We start from the raw sequence: 13,796 nt of genomic DNA, 5'->3' as shown, positions 1-13,796 counted from the left end.
ATACCTCCTTCGTAGAACTCAGTTCTACAACTAGATGGTCACACATAAGTAAACAATTCATAAGGTCACTGGCCACATGGCTGATAGGCTCATGAAATCCACAGGTTCACCATAATGGAATAGGTTCACCATAGTGAAATCCACGGTTCACCATAATGCTGGCGATCGTTCTGAGGAACAGTGAAACATGAGATGTGAAAAATTCACGAGGAATCAAAAGAGGCTGACAGAATATGGTATCACCCATGTAATAGGGTAAAAGTGATTTTTTTCTTCACAAATGTACTCCAGTAAAAGTAAAAAGGATCAATGAGTGTTCTTGAAATGTGACCTGTTACTACACAACTGTGATTAGGAAAAGAAGAGACCAAGTCACAGGTTTGGTGTTCACAGTTTTATTTAAATGGATTTAAAATTTGTGGATTTCATTCATTTTCATTTTTTATACCAGGAAGCACTTAGTCAAAAAGGGATATAATAAAACAAACAATACTTCACCATACCTCGCAGCCAATAAACATTTTATTAACAACATGATCACAGACAACTCTGGTGTTTCCTTGTATTGTTTATAAGGTTGCAATACCCAAAGAGCAACAGATTCTATGTCCTCCACATCTAATTCACACTCAAAACCTCTTTTTTTAAACAATTATTCCAGTGAATTCCATACATCTGTGTTGGCAAAAGAATAGAAATCTGGTTAAAAAAATTATACTGATGTCAGATGACTATAAAGCAAACTGTATGTGCTTATAACTGTATTTTCAATGACCAAAGGAAAGGAAATAACTTATATAAAATATAAAAGGCAAACATAAAATGGTGTGCAATGTTTTTTTTTCTGAAAAATTATATATAGCATAATAATAATTAAAAATGAAACAAAAAGTAAACCAAGAAAAATCCTAGACCAAAACTTCAGTTTAATCAAAGTTCTTTAATTAATAGACTGAGAGCAGCAAGCTGCAAACTGGTCTGTTTCTATGTACAGGGAAGGGGGGAAATGTGTAATCAGTGCGAGTGTCCACCTGTCTGCCAGCTTGCTGGTCTGCACCTGCCCATCCCTCCCACCCTCCCACCCACCCACCAACCAACCACACGTTTGCCCCGCGCACTGGGTGACGCTCATGCAATGGTCCAGGAGCACCGTGGCAGCTGCAGTGCCCCCTGTCCTCACCTCCCCTTTCTGTTGCTTGAAACCCCAGCACTTCCTGCTGCTTCCATGAACTCTTGAGTAGATTATGTCGTGCTAATTCTGCTAAGTTCTTGTCTAATGGCTGCAAAGAAAGATAAGACAAGAACTTGTCATATGAAATGGCCATGAAATATGCATTTCTCTGAATAAGAGTCTTCAATGATATGCACAAGGCCATACTAAGGTTAAAAGCCAAAAGACATGATATACAGGTCTTTTAAATAATGATCTATAACTGCTTATTATTTTGTATTTACCCTGAGTGGTGCTTAAATTAAAGATTTTGAATATTACTATCAAACTACAGCCTTACATGACTCACCCTGTTACGTGCATCTGATCATTGGTACAGGCTGGTGGTGGTGTAATGATGTGGAGATGTCTTGGTATACATTAGGTGTTCCACTACCAAATGAGCATTGTTCAAATGCCCCAAAGTAACAAATGTTTCTTATGGATGATCATACATGTTTGTTAACCAGGTGCATCCCTTTGTGCTCAGTCTAACATTTCACAGATTAAAGATAAACATGCTGTGTGAAAAAGCACACAAAATCTCAGAATGGTTCCAAAAGCATGACAAGTGCCTTTTCCCCAGTGCCCTGCACAGTCCCCACCTCTCAAGCCAAAAGAGGGATGACATGGAACAAAATGTTAGCAGAATGAATATGCCACCAAAGGTTTTGCAGAAATGGACCAAGAACCCTGTGGAATATTCCCAGTGCGTTGTTGCTGAACTTGTGGTGTTCTGGAGGCAGAGAGGTACCTAGATGTACGAGTGTACCTAATAAAAATGGCCTGTGTGTTTATATGCCTAATGCTAAGTTCCTTACCATCAATTATCTCGTCCTTCACCTTGTGCAATTCTCGTACAACTTCCTCCAAGATCTCCTGTTGAAGCAAATTAAACTGTCAAGCTGCTGTTTTGTTTTCCTTAAGTGATATACATACGTACATTTTCTTCAAAAATGTTGCCAAGAAATATTAACGTATAAATGCAGCTAAGACCAGGGGGCGTGGTGGCGCAGTGGGTTGGACCGGGGCCTGCTCACTGATGGGTCTGGGGTTCGAGTCCCACTTGGGGTGCCTTGTGACAGACTGGCGTCCTGTCCTGGGTGCGCCCCCCCCCCCAGCCTTACACCCTACGTTGCCAGGTTAGGCTCCGGCTCCCCGTGACCCCAAATGGAACAAGTGGTTCAGAGAATGCAGAGAGAGAGAATGCAGCTAAGACCCTATAAAGAGGTTTTCTAGAAGCCATCTGTTCTACAGGGTTGTGTTTAACCCATCGATTTTGATAACTATGTTAAATGTTGCCGAGCACCACCAATGTGACTGTTGACTTCGCAACCTCTCTGAAGGTTCTTCACATGGCACTGGGATGGAGCAAGGTCATTCCAGCTTTCCTACCTGCTTCATTCTGTCGAAATCTAAGGTGTCGGCATCGCTGGTGCTGCCCACTGGTCTTACCCTGTAATTGACAACCACACATGACTCAGCTAGTACCATCAGGATATATCGGATCATACCATATTTGCATGAAATTAATCCTGGTAACTACCAGGTCTAATCTATGCTCTTGCATCACACAGCAGATGCTCATCTGTCCTGGTGTGTGTGCACTGGCTGTTCACATAAATAGTCCCTTCAGTGGCTGTGTGTTCTTTTCAACGTGTTCCAGGAACAAACTATTTTAACATCTGTCCATAATTCTCGCTCTTCCGACACTGACAAAGTTCTGGGAAGCGCCACAGGTAACACCACGGTGAAACATTTAACTAAAACGAAATGAAAAGGTGACCACCTACTATATCCTGGAGCTGGGTAACTATAAAACAGGTGGCAGCCGGTGCTGTAGTGGTTATAGCTGCTGCCTTTGAACTAAGAGCTGCAGGTTCGACTCCCACCTCTTGCTATAGTACCCTTGGTCAAAGTACTTACCTTGAACTGACACAGTAAAAATGACCAAAGCACAAAGAAAGTTACATTTAGTGGTAACAGGTTCCTCACTTACTTGGCAGCTCTGTGCTTAGGGCACTGGTGTGCGACCATCCAATCTGCTTCAACCCACTATGTTCATCAGTTTACCGCGGTTTATGTGAGACATGAAGTATTATAATAAAGCATGTTTGAAAATTGTATTGCTGTATTGCTAGGGCAGTGAGACGAACTGCAACTGGATGTATGTTTGACCACCATTCGTTCACACTTATTCATGTAGCTGGTGCTACAAAGCGCCATACAGTGTTTTACTCATTTTTTAATCACTTCAGGGAATGTACCTTGGTCTAAGGGTGCACCCCTGAACCTAAGTACAGCAGCCACTTGTGGCACACATTAGAGGAGGCTCATTCTCAACTGGTGCCCCACCCAGGGTATACCTTCTACCTGCATCACACCATTTGCTTGTGGGAAAGGCTCCAGACTACTGGGACCCTGAGAAGCGCTTCTCCAGAGAGTGAGTGAGTGAGTGAGTGAGTGAGTGAGCTACATTGCTCTGTACTGAGAGAATATCATACTTCAATGTAGTATTGGAGAGGTAGTGGATCTGAAAAAATATTCAAGGTATACTGTAATAATCGGTGTGGCGAGGTGCTTCCTCAGCCCCTGTGAGACACCCTCAAACTCAAGGGAAACTGGCAAACTCTGGGTTCTGGTGTGCCGCCCCCCCGTTTCACGGTTGCACGGCACTGACCTCGACACCAAGGAGGATTTTTCTGCTGAATTGGCTCGATCCCAGGGCTTTTTCACAGCATCTGTTAGGGGTGAGTGCAAGAAGAGAGAGAGAGACACTAGAGGAACGCTGGTGACAGCACGGTGACAGTGCTCCTCTGCAGTGACAGCAGTGTGTGCAATGTAAGGAGCGCTGTCTTTCACCTGTGTGTTTGCTCACAAGCAGATAACAAAAGTACAGATCACCCTCAGGTGATGCACCAATAAAGGGGGGGAGTCCGATCAACAGCTCACTCCAGTGTTTCTTACATGTTTTTATGACAATCATGATATGCAAATAAAACGTTTAATTTTAACAAATTCTAATATTTTCATAATTTTTTTTTGAGTTTTAAGCTTGCAAATCACTTCAAATACTGTATGAAGTTTCTTTTCATTTCTGTTTCCTTTCACCCAGTGATTTTTTTAAGTAGCAATTTGTTTTCCATTTTCCTGATTGACCAACCACTTCTTTTTTTTTTTTTAAATAAAATCTCCAAAACATATGAAAAACAACATTGTGATGTACTGGATGCATATTAAAATATATTTAAAAAAACAACAACATTGTGATGCAGCATTGTGCTGTAGGTTGGGTGCTCACTCCTACATTCGGTACATGTATGACAGAAAGGGGTGAGAATGCTGTGCGAGACAGAGCCACCTGTAGAGTTCTGCTGGCCAGGCCCGCGTGTGATGGGTGAGTTGGGATCCTCCTGTTGGACACAGAGACCATCATCAGCAAACGCTAGAAGAGCACGAGAAATGTTTTTTCACATTCAACAAAATAACTGTAGATCACATTGAGCATAGAGCACCGACACAGAGGAGCAGTAAGAAGTGTTGCCCTTTAGAAGCCCAACAGTTGTTTCTGAGCACACAGAGAGTGAAACTATTAAATGGGCTATAGACATTTTACATTTTCTTATGTAGCTGACACTTTTCTCCAAAGCGACTTCCAGTGAACTCTATGTAGTGTTACAAGCCCACACACCTTATTCACCGCGGTGACTTACACTGCTAGATACACTACTTACAATGGGTCACTCATCCATACATCAGTGAAACACACACTCTCTCTCTGTCATTCACACACTATGGGTGAACCTGATCAGCATGTCTTTAGACTGTGTGAGGAAATCTGAGCACCTGGAGGATAAATGCAAACTCCACACAGACTGAGCAGGGATCAAACCCACATCCTCTTGTACCCCCCAGGTGCTGTGGGACAGCAGCGCTACTTGCAGTGCCACCTTACTGCCCCAGACAGAGAGCTCAGTGCCCAAAGCCAGATCACCACCACTCACGTTCTGCCCATCTTCATCCTTCTTGTCTGTCTGAGTCGCAGCTTTCCTTCTGTAACAAGAACATTTATGGAAAAGCACATTGAGATGTTATCCTTCCCAGGTTCTGGAGTGTTTTTCAGTGCAACTTATATATACTCCAATTTTTCTAAAAGCCCCACTGTAACCACCGTCCACGTAATTTCACAGCTTCCATCACAAATGTCCATTTCTTTGACACACCGCACAGCAATCCGAGCTGGACCGGATTAGTAAAGTGGTAAAAGTGCCAGGAATGCCATCTCACTGGTTATTTTACTGTCGCATGCTGATAATCATCAAGTTTCTGATAAAATGTACATGGCACCTGAGCAAACGCACACAGATCATGATCCATCTTATAGGCGAGGGAGCGACGCTGTGTAGGAGGGCCCTCGTCCACACTTCCCGTCCAGGTGTGTGAGTGACAGCATATCCCCTGTCTGTGTCCTCACCTTCGAGCTAACAGGGCGTTCATCTCCTGCATCAAGCCGCCGCTGCCACCCCCGCTCGTTCGGTTCGGGTCATTCTTGGCACCGCTAGAACTGTCCTCGGGCTAGGTGGTGGTGCACAACACAACACGTCACAGCACGTCACATGTGAGATTTGAGCCCAGCTCATCCCCTGATGTTACAGTTCTCACAGACATCAGCGCAAGTCAGCTTTTAGTTTAGACCTTCTAGAACATTCCATGGAGATTCTGTACTGTTGTGCATTTTATAAGAATGAAGAGAAACAGATGAATTGTACTGGGGGGGGACGTTGAGTGTGCTGGGTACCACAGCTAGGTGAACCCCCAGATACCTTGTGCTTTGTGTGTCGTAGTGGCAAGTTCTAGTGCCCATCTGGGGTTCTCAGTAACACACACTGTACACTCATCCCACATATGACAGCGCTCATTTATTCGGTGAAACCAGCTTATTATGGGGGAGTCACATTACCATTGTTTATGATTATTGAGATGGATGGTATTTTAGTTACCAATCAGTACGATATGGAAAGCAAAAAGTGAGTAAAAGTTACCCTCGCAGGTGGACCATTGCGACTGGTTGATTGGTTTGTCATTGATCTTGACTCTTGGCTGCTGACCATTTGAATCTTTGGCCGGTAAATATCTGTGGTGGGGGCATCTCCTGATGGAGCTGTGTGGGTCAGCTAAAGCTGCATGGCTCCACAGCTTACAGTGATTCATCCTTTCATACAGTGGTGTAATTTTTTACTGTATCCATTCAGAGTTAGTACCTTAATAAAGAGTTCCACTGCAGGACCTCCGCATCCAAAGATGGTAGCACAAATCACTACGCCACCAGCTGCTCCATAATACTTTTACAGATAAACTATAAACATGTAACTGTTTACTCAATTATTAAAATCATATGAGCAGCTTTAATAACATGGACACCCTCACAATTGCATAAATAGATAAATAAATAGCTCATCTAACTTGAAGTATTTATTAGTAGTGCTATAGTGTCTCTTAACAGTTCAGTGTCTGTGTTTTGCAAACTGAAAGACAAAGGCAGTGATCTTGGGAACTTTACTTCTGTACAGCCTACCATAAAAATTTTATATCATAAACATAAAGTAGAGGGCGTTGGACTGGCATCCAGGATGTACCCACCCAAGCTTGTGTCTAATGCTTGCGGGATAGGCTCCAGTTTGCTGTGACCCTGCTCAGGACAAGTGGTTATTGAAATTGAATGGATGGATGGATGATAAACCAGAGGTCATTTCTACCAGCAGGCATCAAGCTCTATGGAGAGTCCTCACATGACCAGGGGGGGGGAATGACCTCTTAATAACCGAGTGGCACTGAGCTGCTCTGTACCATCTCAGCTGCCCTCACACTGCCTTCTACTGCGCATGAATGTTTGTGTATCTACTTACTTATTAACTTATCTTTTCATTGGTTTATCACTGTATATGTTTTTATGTACATATGTTGCACCAATGCATGAATATTGTAAATCCCGTGCTGCAACCGAGTGGAATTAATAAAATCTCATTCATTCATTCATTTGTGACGCAAATTGCTACAATTGCCCCATCCAGTGTACCATGTGTCACACTTGTGGGGTATACTTCGGACCCCTGCAAAACTGGACTGGACAGGTTTATTGATAAAGAATGAATGAAAGAAGATGTAACAGTAAAAAACAAGGTAAAAATATTTTTACAAACCTTATAAAACCTGTTGGTGTCATCACAATGATGCGCTTTAAAACCTTATTTTCATAACCTAAATAGACTTTTATTTTGACATGTTCATTAATTTTAGGCGATGTTTGCTTTTTCCCAGAAAAATAACATCAACGCAATCCACCACGACAGGAATTTTCCTCATGGGGTTATTTCACAGAACAAATGAGCACCCATAACTGTAACACGCTTCCTCCAGTGTCTAAACTAAAGGAGATGAAGCCAGCCACCACCATTCAAACCCTACCGGGACACTCGTGGTCAGTGTTTTCAGCGCAAGTCGGAAGTAAAAACACCACATAATCGGTAAAAGTGGCGTTACACTGAATAAGTCCATTGTATCAAAAAGGGGTCAATATTTTCAAAAGCTGCTGTAGCAATTTTTGTATGTTTGCTGTATGGGACCCCCAGGCTCACACCGCAATATCATACACTTTTGTGCAGCTCTCAGTGAGCCACACTGTGGAACAAGCGGAAGAGTGTGTGTCTAGGTATCTCACACATGCTACACTCTATAATATAATATAATGTAGACCACGATCACACAAGCATCTGGCAGACAGTGACACACTCCTACAGATATAGTGTGTCTGTCGCAGGCATGTACACCTGTGGACATGAGTACTCAGGTTAAAGAAAACCAGCTTTTTTTCTTTAACTTCACATATTAATGAAGCACTTTTTTCTTGCTTTGATTGAACATTTAGGAAAATATATAAACAAAATAATATGGTGACGCACTGGACTGTGCAGTCACTCCAATATGAGGTGAGGTCATGCGCAGATGAGATGTGTACTGCACTAGGGTAGCCTGAGCATAGCGAGGGCCACTGTCTGTCACTCTCACACCCAGGGCCCCCAGCAGACTACCCCAGCACCCTTTGCTGCCCTGCGGATACAAACGGAGAGAAACTCACCCTCTGCACTCGGCGGAGTTTCGCTCCGGCCAGTGCGGCCGCCAGCCCTGAGGGGGCCTCCTCCCCTGGCCCCCCGGGTCCTCCGCCGGCCGGTAGTGGAGGGGGTGGCGGCGGTGCACCCGTGGACGGGGGCGGGGGGCCCGGTGGGGGCGGCGGGGGTGGGGGCCCCCCTGCAGGCATGGGCACCGGTGAGGCGACGGGTGGAGCGACGGACAACACAGGCTGGTGTCCCGCTGGGGCGGAGGGACCTGTGGGAATGAATGGTCACCAAGTGACACTACGGCACAGCAGATACACGCAAACACACTTGTTATCCTTCCGACTGCTGAGGAGCTATTATCATTGGTGAGGGATTATTATTATTATTACTACACTAACTCAGAGACGTGAGGCACGCAGGAAGTGTAACTATGATTGGGTATCATGGTAAATGGTGTGGACTTGGTGTTACCACTTAGGACAGAGTTGGACTTGCCATAATTAATGCCGCTTCGGCACAAAAATGTTTGTCTCTTTCAACAAATATGTCATTAACCTTCCCAAATTGTCATATTTTAACGCATTTGCCTCCTTTTATAGGCCATTGTAAGGAATCTTCATATGAAGCCATTTTTTCCAAGGGATTTATAGTGTTAAGTATCCTACAGTTTTTCTCCAATTAATACATCTGAGTAATTTTTTTTTTACTCTATCAGTTTAGGATAAGTACCTTGCTCAGTGGTACTACAGCAGCACTAGGGATTCAAACCTGTGACCTTAAAGCTGCTCTCTTAGACTATCTTGGGCACAGTATCACAGTACATTTACCATGTGCTTTACCCACTCGCTTCCCTGAAGCCCATTGGAACAGCTAGTACACAGGGTAGAACCGGGTCACGACAAGGTACCAGGGGCACCCTTATTGCTGGACAGTTAGGTCTTCAAGTGAACACGCACTGCACACCTTTAGCACAGCACCAACAAGGAACTATATGTGGGTTCTGATCACTACCCAGAGTGCAGTGATGCTTGAATGGGTGCCCGAAGGGGTCACGGTGCGATGGGGAAAGAAGAGAAGGTACAAGAACGAGTCGACTTGCCGTTGCTCTGTTTTGTAAGAGGGCTCCTCCAAAAATACACATTGCACTCCCGTCTGGGACCTTTGTGCTCCTGCACCACATTTAGAGCACTTCACTACATGTGTGTCAAGGAATCCAAGTTCAAATGTGAAAAAATATAGAAAATATAACCGATTCCACTGTTGAACGTAGTAAAAATTGGCAGGAACAAACAATGATGAGCACAACCTCTAGTGAACCTCTTCTCATGTCACACTTCAGCCACAGCTTCGCTCCTTTTCTGGTGAGACCTGGAAATGTGACTTCTTCAAAAACCGAATCTCACACACACACATGACCTGGACAGCGACCTCCATGTGACCTTGTTACAACGGGGACTCTAACAGAGGTGATGAGATACGATCAGCATTTGACATTTTCCAGCATCACTCAGGGAACACAGCGCAGGTTGGGATTGGAACCCATGCAGCTCCTGGGAGAACAAAGCCATGACTGAGAATGTTCGGGAGCCTCAGGGCTGTGCTCGCACACTCCCTTAGACAAGTTTGGCTGGGGCAACGAAGGAACTGGTGCTTGGAGACTTGCACACACAGGGGCCTCACACACCGTGCATGCAACACACAGCACACACTGCTTAACGTGTCTTCACAGCTTCACCAAACGGTGTGGCCTCGATAGATGTTTCTAGAAAAAAAAAAAACTCTGGGATATGCTCCCCTTGCGGCACCACTGTAAAAGCTGCCTGTGTGGCCCCGTCGTGCCCCACGTAACCCAGAGTACTTACTGGAGTCGGGCACGGCGGCCTGAGAGACAGGAGAGGGGGTCTTCTTGAGCGAGGGCCCCTCAGACAGGGCCATGAAACAGGGGGGCGAGGAGATGAAGGGGGGTGCAGCCGGGTACATCTGCTGAGGGTGCAAGGAGGCGGAGCACTGGGGCAGATGGACCACCGGGGCAGAAAGGGGGACAACCTCGTAGCACGGGCCAAAGGAGCCATCAGGTAGTTTGAAAAGGAGGCTTCGAGAGCCCAGGGGCTCTTGGGGCACACAGAAGTCCTCCAGGTGGCCGTTGGCGCCCTGTTCGGGGGGAGTGCCTTTGCTGCGGCCGTTTTGGAGCGGTGGCAGGGGGTGGAGACTCGACTGCTTCACCGGCAGGGCCATTGCCACAGGCACAAACGTGCTGGAGGAGGAGCGGGTGCCCTGTTTGGCGTGCCGGGGGGCTGCAGGGGGGGACAGGGGGATCTGGCGCACTTTGCGGGTCTGTGTGCCACTGCCAGGGTGCACAGGGGAGAAGGCCGACACCAGGGAGGTGGACAGCTGGGAGAGCTGGGCCCTCTGAGAAGAGGGGTCGCCCTCCCGGTCCTGACACGGGGACGAGGACGAGGATGAGGTGGAGCAAGGGGATGAGGAGGTGGCTTTGGCGCAGGATGTGGGTGCCAAGGAGTGGAGCCGACACACTCTGTACTCAGGAGGGGGGGTGACGGACTGGGAGTCGGGGGAGGGAAACACCTTAAAGTGCAGGGTGGAGACTACACAGCCAGGAAGGAGAGAGCCGATGAAAAAAGAAAAAGAGTTAGAATCACAAAATGGAAAAAGGAAGAGGGGGGAAGAAAGAGAAAGTGAAGCGTAAACAAGGGCACATGGAGTGTGACATGCAAGTGATGCCCCTGGAAGTGTGTGGCACTGATACCCTAGTTGTTGGTGTGTGAGTGGGAGTTGGATTCCCACGAGTACACAGAAGGGAAATACATGGGGCAGACACACACTGTGGTATACATGATACACATGGTAAACATGGTAGACATGTTTGTGGAGTATGTCGCAGCATGGCACACGTGCCAGGCTACATCCTGCAGCTCCTCTGTTCTGGCTTTTACCAGGGAAAGGACCCCCCCAGGACCCAGGAGTCAGCGCGTCCCTTCTTCAGCACACAGCCCATGTGTTTGCTGCTGCATGTGCTCCCCGCGCTCTTACCTGAGGCGGACGCCCGCCGCTCTCTCTCCAGCTGTGCCTGCATCTGCTGCTGCTCCATCATTTGCCTGTGGACACAACAACAAGGCACATGAGCGCCACCCCGCCGTGTGCATGTATGCACCACAGGAGGCCTAGCAACAGGCAGCATAGTTGCTAGCACTGAGGTCTTGCAGTGTCTGGACTCTGTATGCGGACGTGGGTTCAAATCTCGCTTGGTCCGTGTGACGTTCGTAGGTTCTCCTTGTGTTCATGCAGGATTCCTCCAGGTGCTCTGGTATCTTCCACAGTCCAAAGCCATGTTTTAGGTGGACTGGTGACTCCAGATTGCCCATAGTGTGTGTATGTGATGCTGCATGTGACCTTGGATAAAGTTGTCATATAAACAGTAATAAACACTGAGTACTGAATGAATATGTGCAAATGGACTTTACACTGGAAGGTTTTCATCGGAAACTGAGCTGTCTGGCTGAAAAATTGCGAGAGTACGGTGGTTTGATGTAATGTATTTTGTAGCAGCGCTAGCGCCCCCTGCTGGAGCATGCAGGTGATATTCCCTTTGTTCTCTGTCACTGAAAGAAGCGTGCAGAAGAGAAGGACAGTGCATGGAGTGTATTTACTGTACTTCTGCAGCCCACCAGGCACAGGCAAACCCAGCATATGGTACTTCCTCTGGTCACTAGGGGGCGCTACTGCACAGTAGTTGCCAGATGAGTGACCCATACATGTGCTGGACATGAAAGAGAATTCAGGTGACCTCCACTCACTCCATGGTCTCATGAAGAGGTGTTGAGCTGTTTATCGTCCGGTGGCTCGATAGAGCATAAACGTGTTGAACTCTGACGTGACAGTTTCTGTTTTGAGTTCCGACCCTGAGCGAGCGACCAAGTTGCTTGAAACAGGAACACTGTTGCAGCAGAACTGCAAAACAAGCAGCTTTCATCCAATCCGAGCTGCTCTTACACACACTGTAGACTGTAATGAGTGTCAGATGGCAAATTCTCCGTTCTTGAAAGCGATGAGCTGCTGTAGACTCCTCTGTTATAGCCCAGTCTGAGGGTTGAGGGAATCCCTGTCAGAGGTCACTCGAGGACACTTGCAAGATTTGTGTTGTCACTCTCATCTGTGTGCTGGTGTTTCATTTTGCGCAGCTAAAACATCCACCTGGGCCCCTTCCGCTCCTCTCATGTGTCCTGATTCCATCCAGTTTGCCCTCTTCTTTCAAGGTAGTAGTGGAAGCCTTCGTGTGAAATCTTCAGTTTCTTACCAATCCAATGCATGGAACAACCATCAATCATTTGCAGAACAACGACAGACTAAGGAGTTTCTCAAGAAAGCCGTTTCGTTCTGGTCGTTATTGAACCCAGAAATGAACTTTAGTAATGCCACTACCTTGCAACCCAAGACAGTTTACTTGCTTTCTTGAAAAGAATAACTAGTTTAAGTACATGTACATATACGTGTGTGTGTGTGTGTATATGTATAATATTATCCATTTTTTTTTTTTTTTTTACAACTTACAATGTTAATGTGCTTAAAATTAGTCATTCGATGTGGGATTTTAACCTGTAATGAAACACAGCAGCTTTAAACACTATGTTAACTACTGCCTCTTTATATATATGTGTGTGTGTGTGTGTGTGTGAGAGAGAACATATACATATACAGATGCTCCTCTACTTAAGATTCTTTGAAGTTACGATAACGATACACATTCGGTAGAATCCATACTTCAAATTTTGAATTTTTATCTGTTTCCGCGCTTGCGATATGCAGTACAATACTCTCTCCCAATGCTGGGCAACAACTGCAAGTGTAAAGAACCAATACTGTGTTGAAAACTTTTTTTTTATTTTGTGTTTTCGCATCCCATCATGTCTACTAAACGCTCATGTGTGTCTCCTGCTTACATCTGCCTAGCTGTCAGCTATGGTAAGTGTTCTGAGCATGTTTAAGGTAGGCTAGGCTAACATGTTCAGTAGGTGCAGCACTGTATTCTTCCTCGATTTACGATTTTTCCACTTACGATGGGTTTATCGGAGCGTAACCCCATCGTTAGATGAGGAGCATCTGTAGAGGATAAAGCAGAATAAACTGGGATACAAAATAGACAACAATATTTTTTAAAAAAGCATCCTACATATTTCTAATTTATTTACAAATGTTTCAGTTACGGTGGGGCGCGGGGGCACAGGGGCGCAGCAGGCTTGGCCGGGTCCTGCTCTCTGGTGGGTCTGGGGTTTGAGTCCTGCTTGGGGTGCCATGCAACAGACTGGTCTCCCGTCCTGGGTGTCTCCCCTCCCCCCTTTGGCCTTATGCCCTGTGTTGCTGGGTTAGGCTCCGGCTCGCTGTGACCCCGCTCGGGATAAGCAGCTTCAAACAGTGTATGTGTGTGTGTGTGTGTGTTTGAGTTGCAAACATTTTTC

General features: G+C 45.9%; 1 protein-coding gene across 7 annotated transcripts in view; it reads right to left on the bottom strand.

The window, feature by feature from the left end:
- Nucleotides 1–1,100: 1,100 nt before the first annotated feature.
- The window catches only part of evla (Enah/Vasp-like a), a 78,834-nt gene continuing 66,138 nt past the window's right edge, over nt 1,101–13,796 (bottom strand). For 6 of the 7 annotated variants that reach the window (XM_029258514.1, XM_029258511.1, XM_029258512.1 and 3 more), the window contains 10 exons: nt 11,374–11,438; nt 10,188–10,928; nt 8,346–8,593; nt 5,685–5,785; nt 5,215–5,263; nt 4,572–4,623; nt 3,891–3,951; nt 2,606–2,666; nt 2,032–2,089; nt 1,101–1,280 (listed from right to left, as the gene is read on the bottom strand). In XM_029258514.1, the coding sequence (XP_029114347.1) occupies nt 1,243–1,280; nt 2,032–2,089; nt 2,606–2,666; nt 3,891–3,951; nt 4,572–4,623; nt 5,215–5,263; nt 5,685–5,785; nt 8,346–8,593; nt 10,188–10,928; nt 11,374–11,438 (1,474 nt within the window). In that variant the 3' untranslated portion in view covers nt 1,101–1,242. The remainder of the gene's footprint in view (nt 1,281–2,031; nt 2,090–2,605; nt 2,667–3,890; nt 3,952–4,571; nt 4,624–5,214; nt 5,264–5,684; nt 5,786–8,345; nt 8,594–10,187; nt 10,929–11,373; nt 11,439–13,796) is intronic. The other variant, XM_029258517.1, reaches the window with a different exon arrangement.

This window comes from Scleropages formosus, chromosome 15 (assembly GCF_900964775.1).
Source record: "Scleropages formosus chromosome 15, fSclFor1.1, whole genome shotgun sequence".
NCBI lineage: Eukaryota > Metazoa > Chordata > Actinopteri > Osteoglossiformes > Osteoglossidae > Scleropages > Scleropages formosus.
Note: the sequence above shows the minus strand (reverse complement) of the source record. Positions and strands in the feature narration are given on the sequence as shown.